The sequence below is a fragment of the Solanum verrucosum genome, unplaced genomic scaffold (assembly GCF_900185275.1).
Source record: "Solanum verrucosum unplaced genomic scaffold, falcon-dt-bn FXZP01000142.1, whole genome shotgun sequence".
NCBI lineage: Eukaryota > Viridiplantae > Streptophyta > Magnoliopsida > Solanales > Solanaceae > Solanum > Solanum verrucosum.
This window is the reverse complement of record NW_026020259.1, coordinates 634,694-651,512: the sequence shown is the minus strand read 5'-3', so window position 1 is coordinate 651,512 and position 16,819 is coordinate 634,694. Positions and strand designations below refer to the sequence as shown.

Genomic DNA, 16,819 nt, shown 5'->3' with positions numbered 1-16,819 from the left:
ATTCGCGTAAAATTTCGAGAGTTAATCGAATTTGTAATATTTTAAATTTATTTTTTAGTACTATTTAAAAAGGAAAAATTAAAATATAATGAAAGAGGAGTATATAAAAGTAGGTGGGTCATCTTTGTGATAGGCCAATGAAGAGTGTGCTTATTCACTCTTCTTATATAGTAATATATATAGCAGTTACCAGAGAAGTGTAACCTAATTTTAAAAAGAAAAATAAAACAAGATAAATATAAAATTCAAATTTCTAACCTCGCGGAGAGAGGTGCACCTGGTCATAATCGCATTATGTGATACTTCAAGTGTGGGTTCACACATCTATATTTCATTTTTTTTTAATAAAGGCCAAAAATATAACACTACTATATATGATCTCGAGAGGGGACCATGGATTCACGTGAATCCGGTGACCCCTTAGATACGCCTCTGGGAATATACTCTACTAGTCGTCAGCGCCGTCATTGCCATAATGGAGATGATTGATGGAGTTGGGCCTGCAGTGATTAGTGATTTTGGATCATCTCAAATTTCTTTGACTTACACAGACTATTATTCAGAGATCCGGTTGAGGTATGTTATGGGGTTACAAGCTATGATCCAAATGCAGTGCAATACTCTGGTGGAGAAATTTAACGTAATCCCGCTGAAATGTCATCCATGAATCAGAGTCTCAAATTCAAGGTCTCATTTTGATTATCAGGATATTTTCCTGTTCTTGTTTCTGTAGGATTTGTTAACAATCATTAGTTAGAAGCTGATGATTTATAAATTAATTTTAGCCTAACATTGCTCGTTCGACTACTATGCTTGTTGTCACTTGCATTCTTTTGAAACACTACTTGAAAAATGCAAGATTAGTATTTCAGCATATCTACTTGGTTTCTAATGGGTAATCTTGTGTAAACGAAAATGAAATTTCTTCTAGGATGTTGGTCCTTCACTTTTGATCTAATTTGTATAGCATGAAGGAAAATATGTTTTGTCCTCTCTTATCTTTTGTCGCCTTTTACACTGTTTATGACAAACTTCTGAATCATATACTCTGGCTGTCTAGCAAAGTTTTCTATGTCTTGAGTGAGAGAAGTCAGTTGGTGTAAACTCTGTGATATTATGCAGGTTGAATTTCCTTTCTATATTCACCTTTCCCTTTTAGAACCTAATTTCGGTATTTATTTCTGGGGAAGTAGAACTTTCTCAGCCGACTGGCAGCCAGAAAACAGAACCTCACAATTTATTTGGAAACCGGGCAGTAACCATATGGCATATTTGAGCAGCATGATTCCATTACCTTGTTCTCTGGCTATCTCTTTTCTTGTCTGTCACGTGGCAAGGGAAGCAATCTTGTCAACAGACATATTGAAGTGGACCTTAGAAGGAAAGCTCCCATATTTTGCTGCTTTTCTTGAAATAGAGAACCAGTTGGGACCTCCTTCAAGGTTCTGCCCTATCAGTACCATTCATATGTTCAGGCATATCAGAACTGTCACCTTACAAAAGTTAAGAGTCCCTTGCTGCCTCAATCGCCAGGAAAATAGGCTTGGAATTGCCTTCAGTGAACTTCCATGCTATAGCTTCCTGTTATCTTAAGCATTTATCGCTTCCTGTTGAGAAAATTCTTCCTCAGGCATGCCAAGTGTATGAGTGGTCTATGCCTCCAGAGTTGTATTTATCAGATAATGACTCCAGGCTGCCTTCTCGTGTTTGTGTGATGCCTATACTGATTGTGACAATGAGGATTCTTTATGACCTAAATGGTGGAAAATGGGAATTGATTGCATCTTGTTCCAATAATTTAGTGTCTGCTGTTGAGAATGGAGCTGGAGAATGCGGTTTCAGTTGCAATGCAAGAGGTGCTGTTGCCGAGGATGACTCTGCTTCACGTGATTCGGATCCTCATGACAGTACATCAGATATGAGTAAATCTAATTCTGATGCTTTGAAACTCTTGAAAATTATTGAAGAAAAGTTTCTTTTCTTGTTTGACAGAATTTTCAAAAGATTTATATTCATATCTTCCGCACTGAAAAGATGTGGTTTTCGCTGGACTAGGACCTGCTTACGACGATCATGAAGAAAAAAAACTAATAGAAGTTTTTTGGGACTCCTATCAAAGCCGTAAGGTATTTTAGTTTCCCCGTGATTAAGGTTGATTTATACGATCTTGCACCCACATCCGTAAAACCTCGTCAATATGTGGTTATATTCTCTGTTTTGTCATCATACATGCCCATCGTAGTTCAGTCTCCCAATCTTGAATAACTCTGTGAAACCCCAGCCATCCACACAATCTACTCCACAATGCCTTTGTCACCTGACATTCAAAGAAGAGATGACTAAAGCTAGATTTTATTATCAAAAGATAGCATTAAGCCAGTGCATAGAATTAGAAAAACAGAAATGTACTTAGATTCTCCCTCTGAGCCTGTAGGGATAGTCTACGAGTTTCACTAACAAGTTAGGATCATCTACAGGGTTCACATATGCACCACGAGTACTTGTTCTGTAAACACCTGAACTTCACAAAAGGTAAGGATTGTATTTTATCCTCAAAATATCTATGGTTTCCCTCAGGCCCAACTGTCCACAAGATGCACAATGGAATGACATTCCATTTCTTCGACACACATGACTCTTTTACGGAGTATACTTCAATAGTTCCTTGAGCGACAACCACCTTGCATCCCAACCTTCTCAGCCTTCTTTGGCAAGGATTAGGAAGATACCTCTAGAAAGTTGCCGATTCTTGTTCTTTCGTGGACTTCTCTTCCATGCTTTCCGTTGGTCAAACAACCAACTAACCCATTTTTTACAAGTCTTTCCCTGCTCCTAGTGACTCTGGCGCTACCAGCTGTTAAGCGTGTCTTTTACATTTTCAGGTATCACCTACATAATCCCAAATAGATTGAAATCAATGGTGAGATATTGAGTTAACACACTAAATAATGTTTAACCACCTAAATACGGAGTTTTGGTGAAGTAACATGATTTGTGGTTAGTGTACTTGCTAACTAGCTCTGCCTGCATCAGTATTGTTTTCTTATTTGTCTTTCGCGGGGTTCCTATACTCGTCTTTGTTTGTTTAATATTTAATAGCTGAATTATATTTCGTTTTTAAAATAAGGCTGGCAAAGCATCAGAAGATGGGAAAACAGACTCCCACACTTGTAACAATTTTCACCATAGCGGATTCAGACATGGATGCAGCAGCACACCAAAAGAAAGCGAGAACTTTAGGGATGATGCATGCAAATGCAAATGCAAAATGTCAAGGGACGATGGTGATTCAAACGCGACATTAAGACAGCTGAAAGCAGATATGAAAGAGAATCGATTTGTTTATATACCACCGAGGAAAAATGTGAAGAAGAAAGACGGGTACATCAGGTATGCTAGAAAGAAAGATGGGGCTTATCTTTATGCAGTACATGCTGATTATTACATATTACTTCGATCTTGTGCTAAGGTTGCACAAGTTGATGTTAGGACTATGCATGTTGGAGTATTGGCATTTGAGAAAAGATTGGAAATGCTAGAAAGAAGAATAGATGTTTGTTTATGTAAGAGACTTCCTGATGATTTCTGTGAATTTTGTCGCGATTAGTAAAGAAACTCATCATATATAGCCAACTGCCTTTGCGGAAGATTTGGTTTTGTAGTCCATTACAAATGTTATTTTCTTGTTAGGAGATGTATATAGAAACATCTTATTTTATTCCAATTGTTAGTGAGCATATGAGATCATTTCCATGAGACATCCAATTAACTTTGTTACAAATAAATAAGGGGACTATCACATTATTGGTTGTGATCTAAAGCCAGTTGATTACTCATATGAAATCGAAATTTAATCAAAAGACTTGAATTCGAGATCTCTACCTAAGAATAAACAATTACAGGATCAATTGCTATGGGAACTGACCTGAGATTAGAGATTCTCAAGTAGAATATCCTCGGGTCCAAACCCTGAATGTGCAATCACCTTTGTTAGAGAGTTATTTACTTCTTAATGTGGGACTTTCCACTGGAAATTTGAATTTATCGAACTCCAATGCAAGTATCAAACACCGAGTGGGAAGCAAAAAAAGAAGGTAGGAAATGCAGTATCTAGGAATTCTATTTGTATAATGCAAACATCCATTAACATGCATTATAGCTTAAGACATTTCTCCCCAAATAAAATTTTATCGATTGGGTTCAACATTTCACCTTATGTACACTGCAGACTTGACTGCTTTCTTCCTAAAAAAAAATATAGAAATGGTGTTGCTATCATCACCATCTTCTTTTGGCCTACTCTAAAAGGAACTCTAATCTTGTTTCCAGTTCTGGACATATAATTTTAATCGACTAAATGAAAGCCTCTTCTCTTGGGACTCTCCCCATCTGCAAGAGACGGCAAGGTATCAGCTCAGTATAATAGCACTTGTTGGCTCCAAGCATACTAAAAAATCAGCTTGTCTGAATCTTCTCAGCGGCAGCAGCTGCTGCTGAAGCTGCATCATTGAAGCCCAACTTCTGTAACTCGTTTAAGAAACCATCCATATCGGCTGCACCAATCTTATATGGGCTGTGAGCAGAGCCAGGAAATGAACCATTAGTGACTTCTTCCTTGTATTCCTGAAGAGCTTTGTTGATAACATCTCCAACTTGTCCAAACTGCTTACAGAACTTAGGAGTAACCTGCAAAAGGAATAGACAGTTCTTAATTGGTACATGGAATATAGTTCATACAGATAGCGCTAAGAGTAAGAAAAAGAGAATTTGACTCCGGATTCAGAGTAAATTTAGTTGTACTAACCTTGGCATGGTGCGGGTGTTGCATCATCCCAAGAAGATCATGATAAACTAGCACCTGCGTTATTAGGACATGAGATTAAATAACCTTAAACTGTCAATCGTTACAAATGATTGTGCTACTGCTGGAGAGTGAAGACATTGACAAAGCATGCTAATATCATGAGTTCATGACAGGAAATGAAGTAGGAATGTCATCCTGTCCATAAGTGGCTTCTAATTATGACCACATAAATTGAAAATCATATTAATGTTATGAGCATGAAATGAAGTAGCAAAGTCATTCTAGGTAGATCACTAGTCACCGCAAGCAGGGGCGGATCAATTCAGTACGGTGGGTGTGCCACGCCACCCACAAACTTCGACGGAAACTTTATGTATATATAGGTATATATATACCACATATAGATAAATATTAAACGTGCCACCCACAGTACAAAAGTGCTCTGTGGTGCCGATGGTAAAAGGTTGTATATTTGAGCCTAAGGTTGTGGGATCAAATCCCCCTGACATATTTTAATTTTTTTCTTTTTTAAAATTGTTGGAACGTTTAAGTGAGTTTAAGGCTCCTCTCATAATCAGCTTTTCAACCTTCTTTTTCTTTTAACCGTTGTTCCAAATTATTTTGCTACTTTCCTTATCTTTAAATAATTTTATATTTATGAAATATACCCTAATTCATCCTACTTTTAACATTTAATATTATTTTTCTATCCTATATATAATTATTTACATTACTAAAATATTTGTCAATTAACAAAATTAAACAATAATTCTTTTTTATTTTCATTATCCTAACAATTAATTTTTCTTGAAAGTGTAAACAAAATTTGTAAAAATTTGCAAAAAATGATTTTAAAGTAAAATAGTAAATTGTCATTTTTGTTTATAATCTCTTAAAGAACACGGCAAAAAAAAAGTTAATAACTAATACAAAAAACGAAAGGGGTATAATTTTATTTTTTTCTCTTCTCAATAATTTGATAATTTCATAAACACTTAAATGCATCAAATATACTCCAACAAGAAAATATAATGGAAAGATCATCAGTAATCCTGGGAATTTCAACCAACCTGACCACTGCAGAAAGGCCCAGCGCCAATTCCAATAGTGGGGATCCTAAGAGCAGATGTTGTTGCTGCAGCAACAGGTGCAGGCACACATTCCAAAACAACAGAAAAGCACCCTACTTCCTGCAAGGCCATCGCAGTTTCCACAACCTGCAAAATTCATAAAAACAAGTATATAGCCTTGATTGTATACTTCATGTGTACCCTATCAGCTTTTAATAGGTATACCTTGACTGCACTATCAATGTTTCTGCCTTGAGGCCTAAATCCACCAAGAACACTGATGGCCTGAGGTGTTAATCCCACATGCCCTATTACAGCAATCCCCGCTTCAACAATAGCTTTAGCTGCTGTAATTCTTGATGGTGCCCCACCTTCCAACTTAATCGCATCCATTCCTCCTTCCTTTAGAACTCTTACAGCTGTATCAACTGCCTGCTCATAACACAACATCACCAAGCATTCTCATCCCATTGAAACTTATCAAGAAAAGACCCCTTACACCAATATGAAGAGGCAACATTTAATGGTTGTTGTATGTGTAAGCAACATTCTCTGAATGCAAATGCAAGTTCAATTAGCAACGTCCTCAAACATTTGTATGAGACAGATAAAGCAATACCTTCAAAAGTTCGTTTTCAGAGGCTGTGTTTTCATGCAGTTTCTCAAAAATCCTTCACTTCCTAAATAGGATTACTCACACTTATATCTTTATACGTATAATCTGCTCTAATTTCTAGTGATATGTTCAACAGAGAAACATAAATTTGTTAGTGGTACTTGAAACGAGAACTAATTATGCAAATGATAAAGGCATAAAATCAATAAAAACATCAATTCTGGAACAATTGAGCTAGAAATGATCACCTAATGAGTACAAGACTCATTATTACCAAAAGAATAGTTTTCATCTAAGTTACTCGGACTCGGGTGCGGTGTACGATACGGGTGCAGGTCTAGAGGTCGGATCCTTCATGATCTAACTTTTAAGATTCGGGGATATGGATCCATGTATGGATACGGATGCACGGATTCGCCTAAACATAATTAAAATATCTAAAAATAGCGTTATAAAACCTAAATTGTAAGATATTATGTGGAGAACTTGGGGAGAATCCTGGAAGGAGATTAAAGGAAAAGGGGTGACATAAATTTTTATATAAAACGTATTCCATTTTCTTCAAAATGGTAGAAAAATATAGAGAAAGGAAGAGGGACCTACATATGGTGTTCATTGACCTTGAAAAGGCCTATGACAAAGTACCGAGGAATGTCCTCTGGAGGTGCTTGGAGGCTAAAGGTGTCCCGATGATTTATATTAGGGCGATAAAGGACACGTACGGTGGAGCCAAGACTCGGGTTAGATCGGTTGGAGGAGACTCGGAGCATTTCCCAGTTGAGATGGGGCTGCATCAGGGATCAGTCCTTAGCCCTTTTCTATTTGCTTTGGTGATGGATGAGTTGACGCGGTCTATTCAGGAGAAGGTCCCATGGTGTATGTTATTTGCGGATGACATAGTACTGATCGATGAGACGCGGGACAGAGTTAATGCGAGGCTGGAGGTGTGGAGACAAACGCTGGAGTCCAAAGGGTTCAGGTTGAGTAGGACCAAAACGGAATATTTAGGGTGCAAATTCAGTGATGCGTTGGATGAGGCAGATGGGGAAGTGAGACTTGACACACAGACCATTCCTAAGAAAGAAAGTTTTAAGTATCTTGGGGTTGTAATCCAAGGAAGTGGTGACATTGACGATGATGTCACACATCGCATAGGGGCTGCTTGGATGAAATGGAGGCTTGCTTCTGGAGTCTTGTGTGATAAGAAAGTTCCACCTAAACTTAAAGGTAAGTTCTACAGAGTGGTAGTTAGACCGGCCTTGTTGTATGGAGAGGAGTGTTGGCAAGTCAAGAACTCACATGTTCAAAAAATGCATGTTGCGGAGATGAGGATGTTGAGATGGATGTGTGGGCACAGTAGGAGCGATAAAATTAGGAATGAGGTTATCCGGGAGAAGGTGGGAGTGGCCTCTGTGGTGGACAAGCTGAGGGAAGCGAGACTGAGATGGTTTGCGCATGTGAAGAGGCGGTGTGCAGACGCCACAGTGAGGAGGTGCGAGGGGCTGGTGGTAGAGGGTACGCGGAGGGGTAGAGGTAGGCCTAGGAAGTATTGGGGAGAGGTGATTAGACAGGACTTGGCTCAACTTCACATCACCGAGGACATGACTCTAGATAGGAAGGAGTGGAGGTCACGTATTAAGGTTGAAGGTTAGTAGGGTTAGCGTGTTGTCTGTCCTTACGAAGGTTTGGGTTGGTAGTGTTTGTAGTAGTCCTAGCCTGGCACTTGTAGTTCTTATCTGTGATCCTATAGCCATATGTTGTTTACTGCGCTTCGCCTCTCACAGTATTTTCTTGATGTTATTGTCTCCGTTGTTGATTATGCACTAGTTTTCTTATTGGATGTTATGTTTTATATAATGTTTCCTTTTCTCTTACTTGGTTTGGATGTACTTGAGCCGAGGGTCCACCGGAAACAGCCTCTCTACCTTCACGGGGTAGTGGTAAGGTCTGCGTACACTTTACCCTCCCCAGACCCCACTTGGTGGGATTTCACTGGGTATGTTGTTGTTGTTGTTGTTGTATTCCATTTTCTTCAATTTCACCTTAGCTTTTGTATTGATTACAACTATCCACACTTTCCCCATCGATTTTGGTCAAAGTACCCAAAATTGGTTGACCAAACCGGAAACGGATCCCACACCCACACCCATGTCATGTAGACACGGGTGCGGCACCAAAAGTATAGAGTCCGAGCAACTTAGGTTTTCATTATCCACTATTTTCATTCTTTATCCAATGCCTCACCATTCCAAATAAGTAAAAACGTAACATCACATGACACAAGAAATTACATTAACACAAATAACAAAGGCATAATAAAGCTCAATCAATATTTCAATTCTTGGACAAATTTGAGCAACAAATCATCACCTATCAAACACTAGACTCCTAAGAACAAAAAGAACTCTTATTTCTCCTCATTTTCTTTAACCAATTTCTCACCAGTTTAAACAAAACACAATGATACCATAGATGCAATCTAGCAACAATTCTCACTTTAAACTGAACAACAAATGATTACTTGTTGGATTAATTCATATATACATTGACAACCTAAATTTTCACATTATAATTGTAATTTAATCTATTAAATCAAGTGATTTACCCTATTTCACGCCACCATATAAGGTTTGCTATGAATAGCTACACAATTATCTATGATAGTAGCCGCAATAACAGAGCAATAATTTTCACTGAAGGTAATCAAAATATAAAGAAATACATAAACGGAGAAGCCAAAGATATTCAACATCTACTATCTCCGTCCAAAACAAGTAGAGGTCATTTATATGAATCTCTACATCATTTAAGCTCATTTCATATCCTATCATACAATGTACAAAAACAACAACAATGTAATCCCATAACTGCAGTCTGGGTAGCGTCGCATATACATGAACTTTAACCTAACGTAATGTAGTGCAGAGAGGTTGTTTCAAGTAGAACCTCAGCTCAAAAGAAGTGTAAGCAAGATAATCTTAAAAACAACCACATCATACAACATATACATAAAAATAGGCAACATCTACAGTACAGCAAGACAGGGCGGGTCAAAGCTTGCATGTGGCAGGACACTTGCACAGAAAAATAGTATTAAGCTGTTACCTGTTTGGTACTAGACTCATAAGTGCCAAAAGGTAGATCACCAACAAGAAGAGGTCTTTTAGCACCTCTAGCAACAGCTCTACAATGAACAAGCATCTCATCAATCGTAATAGGCAAAGTAGTATCATGTCCATGAACCACCATAGATGCAGAATCACCCACAAGACATATATCAATTCCAGCCATATCTATATGAACACCAGATGGGTAATCATAACCCGTCACCATTGTTATCGCTTCACCCTTCTTATACTTTTGCCTCAACGTCGTTAGGGTTACTCTTTGATTTGGGTTTTGGGGTTTTGGTCCCCCGTACACTGTGTTCTCAGGAATATTGCTCAAGAACCGCAATTTTCTATAATACCCATACCTAGTTTTGCTCAATGAAGATGAAATTCCTCTTGAAATTGAACGAAAAAACACCATTTTGGCTAATGGGTATGTTTCAGACAAGCAATGAATCGATATATATGTATATACCCAAAACAGTGAAAGCCGCCCTCTTTGCGCCAACCAAAGATGACCTGATATCTATCAAACACCAACTGAGAATTGTTTTTTATAGAAATGGAGTTTGAGCATACTAATGTGATACAGTACTATTTTTTTAGTTTGAATTTCGAGAATCAAATTGTTTTTTTTTGTTTTTCACTCGGTGTCCAAGCTCACGTTGGAGCTCCGACTAAATCCAATCACACATTGCGAGCCCATTCGGGGGTGACACTCCCAACATGATTTTCTTCATATCCAGGGCTCGAATCGAGACCTTTAGTTACAGGTGAAACACTCTCACCAGTGCACCATAACCCATGTTGGTGAGGATCAAATAGTTAACACTTTATTTCAATGGTTGTTACGTATTGTTTCATGATATATCGTATTGTATTGTATTATTTTAATGAATATAGTGTTTGGATAGATCTGTCGTTCTTCGTCATTACAGAATGTCACACATCCATAATTTGAATAATAAACTTACAAGAAAAGTAGGGTATGCAATAGAGAGTAGAGCTATTATGAAAAGACAGGATAAAAGATGAAATATGATTATTAAAGGGAAAATTGTATGAAATAACAAACTATTAAATGTTATAGCCATAATTTATTTTAATTGTAATTCGCAGCAAACAACCCCTTTTTTGTCATCTGATTCGGTATACAATTAGCCATTTTCGGTATACAATTAACCATTTTATACATTTCGATATAAAATGTATTAAATACGTTTGTGTTTGTATAATGCGAGAGAAAAGTGTATATACAAATACAAATACATATATTTTTGTCTTATATACTTATAATTATACAAATACAGATCTTATTATACAAATTACAATGTATAAATGAATTTCTACAAAACTGAACAATTTGTATAAAATTGGATGTTTGTAGCAAATTATACAAATTAAAAGCTCCATAGAAAACATAAAATTTGTTATGGAGCGCAATTATGCAAACTATAGCTATAACATACAAATATGATTTTTTATGTGTTATATATGAAAATATTAAGGTAACGACACAATAACATCAAATCGGTCGTTACATAAAATGAGTCTTTTTATCGTTAAGGATTTAATGATACAATATGATAAAATTTAAGTAACCATTAATACAAATATTGTATTTGAACTAACAATACAATATAATATAACGAGTAATAACCATCCAAATAAGGTGTTAAGCTTGATTGTGAATTTGGGGCATGGAATTTTAAGTTTTTTGAAATTCAAATTTATATATTTAAAAATCACATAAAAAGTAAAAAGTCTGAATAATTGATAATTTAAAATATTTTTAAAAATATTAAATAAATTAATAATAAAAATAAATTTATTTGAATTTCAAAATATGAAAAATATCACATAAATTGAAGCAATTTTTTTTATATATACCAAAAATAACAAATAAAAGTGAAATATAATATAATATTTTTATAGTGAAGGAGTAAAAATAGGGGAAGGTGTTAAAAATTGTACCAAAAAGAAAAACACACACATTAATAACTTTTGGAGATTCCAACAATATTTTTCTTAAATGACTTGTTTTAAGATAGGAAAAATGCACAAGTACCCCCAATCTATGCCCGAAATTCTAGAAACACACTTATACTATACTAAGGTCCTATTACCCTCCAAACTTATTTTATAAATAATTTTCTATCCCTTTTCGACCTACGTGACACTATCAACCAGATAAATTGAAAAAATTGCCAACACGCACTGTCCAGAAGATAGTGCCACGTGAGCCGAAAAGAGGTAGAAAATTATTTATAAGATAAGTTTGGGGGGTGGGGGGATAATAGGACTTTAGTATATTATAAGTGTGTCTCTGAGATTTCGGACATATATTGGGGGTACTTATGCATTTTCCCTTTAAGATAAGATAAAGTTTTTTTTTCGTCATTTAAAAAAATAGTTTCAATGATTATATGTACCAAGAAATATAGTATATGTTTTAAAATTATTTATATATATAATCTATATTCTTGAATTGTTTGTCACGTGCAACGCATTCTTGTCCTAAAAGAGGATTATAGAATAAAGTTTGATAGTGATTAGTGGACCCTCAAAGGGATTTGGGAAAGTTGTGGTTGTTGATTATTATCCATCTTTTTATGATTTTTGTAGCTCCTCAAAAAAGATAACTTTACTTATAAAAATATTTATCTAAATTAACCTTTTTTTTCTTTTAAACGTCTCATTTAATTAATACTCCACCAATTGAAGCACTAAGGGTAAACTTGGAAGAAGAAAAAAAAGAAAATGACTTCTTATATTTTAAAACATTGAAAATTCGGAAAAATTTAGTTTGTCCAAACGATTAATATTTGGGTTCGGAAGGAGTAATGCTTGCATGAGGGGTGTAATGTAAACAGTCTACCCTCACACAAGTATTATCGACTAATTCCACGCAGCTCGAGAATATAACCTATAGGTCACACATAGTGCCGGGCCAAAATTTTCACTAAAGGGAGTTAAAATATGAAGACTTAAACATACAAAGAAGGAAAAGAGGGTTCAATATCTACTATATATATACATCAAAATTAATTTTAACCATAGTGTAAACTTCCGTCGAAAACATTTTCGGACGGACCCCTTGGCTGTACCTGGCTCCACCCTATCACACGGAGACAACATTACCGTTGCTCCAAGATCCACAATTAGCTATACACACACACTAAGCAAACATCTTCAATCACTTTAACAAACAAAAAAATGTCTGTTCTTGCTATTGTCTTCATTTCTCTGATATTATCCAACTTTAGTAACAAAACTGAGGCAAAAACATTCTCATTTAAAGAAACAACTATTGGTGAAATTCATATAGCTTTCAAGCAAAGCAAACTTACCTCAAGACAACTTGTTGAGTTCTATCTAAGTGAAATCCAGAGATCCAATCCAATTCTAAAAGGTATCATAGAAGTGAATCCAGATGCCCTCTTTCTTGCAGATAAAGCTGATCAAGAACGAAAATTGAACGCATCTAAATCACTATTTAGGCTACATGGTATTCCAATTCTTGTGAAGGACAACATTGCAACTAAAGATAAGCTTAACACAACAGCAGGATCATTAGCACTTGTCGGATCAATTGTGCCACAAGATGCTGGTGTTGTCAAGAAGTTGAGGAATGTTGGTGCTATCATACTTGGCAAGGCAACTATGACTGAATGGGCTGCTTTTAGATCTACAAACTTGCCTAATGGATGGAATGGTAGACTTGGACAGGCTCTGGTGAGTCATTGGTAAAAGAATAAGAATTTAAGTTATATACTGACGGTATAAAGATTATTCTACCACTAGTGAATTTTTAACATGTGATTGTCAGTTAGTTATATCCATATTTATTACTCCTTCCGTTTCAATTTGTTTGTTTGGTTTTGACTTGGCAGGAGTTTAAGAAAGTAAAGATGACTTTTGAATCTTGTGGTCTTAAACTAAAGATTACGTACTAAAATGTCCTTTAATCTTTGTGGTCTTGAACGATTTTGCCGCCTCTGTCAGATTAGTTAAGATGCAAAAGATAAAAATGAAGAGAAACAAAGATTTGAAGTAGTCTATGATTTGATCAAAAAATGTATTCGACTTTAAGTTGGAGGAATGGTGAAGTCTTGGCCTGACCTATAGGTCACGCATTTGAGCCATGGAATCAATCACTATGTCAGGGCAGGCTACCAGTGTCACACTCCGTTGGCATGCAAGCCTTAGCTGGATCTAGCGTGAACGCGAAATGCTTTGTTCATCAGACTGTCCTTTTGTAGTTGGTAGTTGAACGTTCTCTCGCTTTCATGCGGGGTAGGATAGATGGTGGTATTGATACCTACTCTCTTACAAATAGTTTTTAGCTCTATTCTAGTAGTTTCTTGTTCGTCGGTTGCTGTTATCATCTGTGTCTCCTATGCTTCTGTTATTGCACTAGTTCGTTGTTATTATTGTTCTTTCTCTATTTGCTATGTACTGCTTTCCATAGCGCTATATTTCGTTGTTGTTATGCTTTCATTTCTGTATTCTCTTTTCAAACTGTTTTGAGATGCTTTTTACTCATGTTCTTACAGGATCCTTATGTAGCAAGTGCTGATCCATCAGGATCAAGCACTGGTTCTGCAACATCAATAGCAGCAAACATGGCAGCAGTAGCATTGGGGACGGAAACTGCAGGCTCCATTCTATTTCCATCAAGTGCTAATTCTGTTGTTGGAATCAAACCAACTGTAGGACTCACTAGCAGGGCAGGTGTAATCCCAATTTCACATAGACAAGACACTGTAGGGTATGTAAAAATTAAATCTTTTTGAATCTATTTCTCCCTAGTAGTACTCTCGTACTCTCGTACTCTCGTACTCTCGTACTCTCGTACTCTCGTACTCTCGTACCAATTTATGTGACATAGTTTGACTCGACATGTACTAACAACTATAGATTGGTTGGAATTGAAACTATTTAGATTGAAAGTCATAGTGCTAATACCTAAAAGCGGTAAACCAGATACCTAGTATGTGCCAAGTAGCAAGGAAGAAGTGTAATGAATGAGAGTCATTCAAACTAACATATTGGTAGATCAATTGGCCAAAATAACCATGAACGGCAACAATATTAGTAAGTTTTTTCCTCTTGACAGAATCATTAGAAGATTCGTCTTTTGTGTTGGCCTTTGAAACTTGTAGTCTTAAACATGTTATAACATTTTTGTGGCTATAGAAACTTCTTATTAAGGGTAAAAAGAGAAATTTAAAGTAAAATTCTGAATATAGAGTTGTGTCATTCTTCTTGGAACGGACTAATAGAACATAGGTCGCATGAACTAGAACGGATGGAGTACATTAGAGATGCAAATATGCAAAGAACATGGTAACAAACATCAACATAGAAAATGTTCACACAATTTATTTGCATAGAACAGGCCAATCTGCAGGACAGTAACTGATGCTGTTGAGGTTCTTGATGTCATCGTTGGCTTTGATCGAGATGATTTTGCAGCAACTAAAAAGTCTTCCACTTACATTCCACATGGTGGATACCGGCAATTTCTTAAGGCTGATGGGCTCAGAGATAAAAGACTAGGAATTTCAAAGGACTTATTTAGTTCCAATGATATCAAAACTTACCAACAGCATTTTAACAACTTAAGGTAACCTTTTCGGTTTTTAACCTGCATTTCTGTATGTCATAATACACAGATAGTCACTCAAAATTGGTCTCAACTGACAAGAACACTCAAATTTTGGGAGGGCACATCTAGACACCTCAACTCGTCCCCGGTGTGTCTCGTGGACACCCGACACTGACATGGCACATAAATATTTGAGGTGTCTAGATGATCACTTTATAAGTTGGGAGTGTTCAACTGACACAATGGATCGACGAGTTCATGTGTCTAGATGTGCATCCTCTAAGTTAGAAGTATCTAGTTACCAATTGATGCCAAGTTAACGTGTCTATTGATGTATTATGCCTTTCTATAGTTTAGTTTTGCTTGATTTCCTAATAGAGACAAACTTCTGTTCTGGGACAAAACAATTTGAAGGCAAAAAGGAGCAGTCTTAGTTGACAACCTGGTAATACCTTACACCGACTTGGTCTACAATGCCATTGTTGTTGGTCAATACATAGCACTTTCTGCTGAATTCAAGATGGACCTAAATGCATATCTTAAACATTTAGTCCACACTCAAGTTCGATCCTTGGCAGATGTTATAGCCTTCAACAAAATTTCAGCTCTGGTAAGTATTAGTCGATCAATTAACTGTTGAGATGTTATACGAATCGTTGTAACCATTCTGTCATATTTGGGCCAAAGTCACTCCAATGCAGTAGATTATTCAAGGAACTAAAAGCTTTTCACTTGGTAATTGAAATTAGTTGAACTATGTATGTCACTAGAAGTAGAATTGATATTTATCTATTTTCATTCTTTTTAAGGATCTTTATACGAATAGCTGGTCAGATTCACTGTTTACTGTCCTTGTCATCTTTTGTTTCTTTTTATATATCATTGCAGGAAAAACTCAAAAAATATGGTCAAGACATAATGTTGGAAGCTGAGAAGACAAATGGAATAGGGAAACTGGAAAGGGAGACATTGAGGAACATAACAAAAGCATGCAAATACGGGTTCGAGAAGATAATGAAAGAAAATAAGTTAGACGCGTTGATGTCACCTGGTGCTGACATTGCTGATCTTCTCGCGATAGGAGGTTATCCAGGGATCAATGTACCAGCTGGTTATGATAAACCTGGAGCTCCGTTTGGAATTTCATTTGGAGGACTAAAGGGTTCTGAGCCAACACTCATTGAAATTGCATATGGTTTTGAACAAGCAACACATATCAGGAAGCCCCCTCCTTCACATCCTCAATAGGAATTACATATTTGATTCAATCTAGAATCCCCCACATCCAAAATGATGTGTTATTATTAAGTATAATGTTCCAAAGCAAAATGTTGACAGACAAAAAATAGTCATATAATAATGTCAATGAGCTTTTATATCTTCTAGCTATCTGGTTAATATCTAGCAAGATTCATACCTTTGAAATTATTATGTTATCTATATTTCTCTTAATCCATCAAAAACCATAGTAGTTCGATTGAAATGTGATTCGTCTATTGTGCTCACTGTCCTCAACTGCAACACATCTTCCTGATGTTCATGTAGTTAGTAACTCCTCACAATTTCTTACATTACTGAATGTTTTTTCCTGAGGAGTTTCTTGTTTAG

General features: G+C 36.3%; 3 protein-coding genes across 3 annotated transcripts; 2 read left to right on the top strand and 1 right to left on the bottom strand.

Annotated features, from left to right (window-relative positions):
• Nucleotides 1-1,499: 1,499 nt before the first annotated feature.
• On the top strand, nucleotides 1,500-1,969 carry LOC125833368 (TATA box-binding protein-associated factor RNA polymerase I subunit B-like; the record flags this gene model as incomplete). Its single annotated transcript, XM_049512507.1, has 1 exon — nucleotides 1,500-1,969. A coding segment is annotated over exon 1 (315 nt), but the record flags the coding sequence as incomplete, so codon positions are not given.
• Nucleotides 1,970-4,455: 2,486 nt separating this feature from the next.
• Nucleotides 4,456-10,102, bottom strand: LOC125833469 (3-methyl-2-oxobutanoate hydroxymethyltransferase 1, mitochondrial-like). Its single transcript, XM_049512637.1, has 5 exons — nucleotides 9,596-10,102; nucleotides 6,100-6,306; nucleotides 5,875-6,021; nucleotides 4,805-4,858; nucleotides 4,456-4,686 (listed from the first exon to the last, which is right to left on the bottom strand). The coding sequence occupies exons 1-5, from the start codon at nucleotides 10,019-10,021 to the stop codon at nucleotides 4,456-4,458; spliced, it is 1,065 nt and encodes a 354-aa protein (XP_049368594.1). The 5' UTR covers nucleotides 10,022-10,102.
• Nucleotides 10,103-12,816: 2,714 nt separating this feature from the next.
• LOC125833466 (probable amidase At4g34880) lies at nucleotides 12,817-16,589 on the top strand. The gene is made up of 5 exons (XM_049512633.1): nucleotides 12,817-13,335; nucleotides 14,157-14,371; nucleotides 15,002-15,229; nucleotides 15,626-15,821; nucleotides 16,100-16,589. The coding sequence occupies exons 1-5, from the start codon at nucleotides 12,817-12,819 to the stop codon at nucleotides 16,457-16,459; spliced, it is 1,518 nt and encodes a 505-aa protein (XP_049368590.1). The 3' UTR covers nucleotides 16,460-16,589.
• Nucleotides 16,590-16,819: the final 230 nt, after the last annotated feature.

Bases quoted from the DNA above. Each gene is read 5' to 3' on its own strand.
- LOC125833469 (XM_049512637.1), bottom strand. From the start codon at position 10,021: ATGGTGTTTTTTCGTTCAATTTCAAGAGGAATTTCATCTTCATTGAGC. The intron at 6,022-6,099 runs GTATACCTATTA...TGAATTTTGCAG, and splicing joins ACATTGATAGTGCAGTCAAG to GTTGTGGAAACTGCGATGGC. The intron at 4,859-5,874 runs GTTGGTTGAAAT...CTAATAACGCAG, and splicing joins GGCCTTTCTGCAGTGGTCAG to GTGCTAGTTTATCATGATCT.
- LOC125833466 (XM_049512633.1), top strand. From the start codon at position 12,817: ATGTCTGTTCTTGCTATTGTCTTCATTTCTCTGATATTATCCAACTTT. The intron at 13,336-14,156 runs GTGAGTCATTGG...ATGTTCTTACAG, and splicing joins GTAGACTTGGACAGGCTCTG to GATCCTTATGTAGCAAGTGC. The intron at 15,230-15,625 runs GTAACCTTTTCG...AACAATTTGAAG, and splicing joins CAGCATTTTAACAACTTAAG to GCAAAAAGGAGCAGTCTTAG.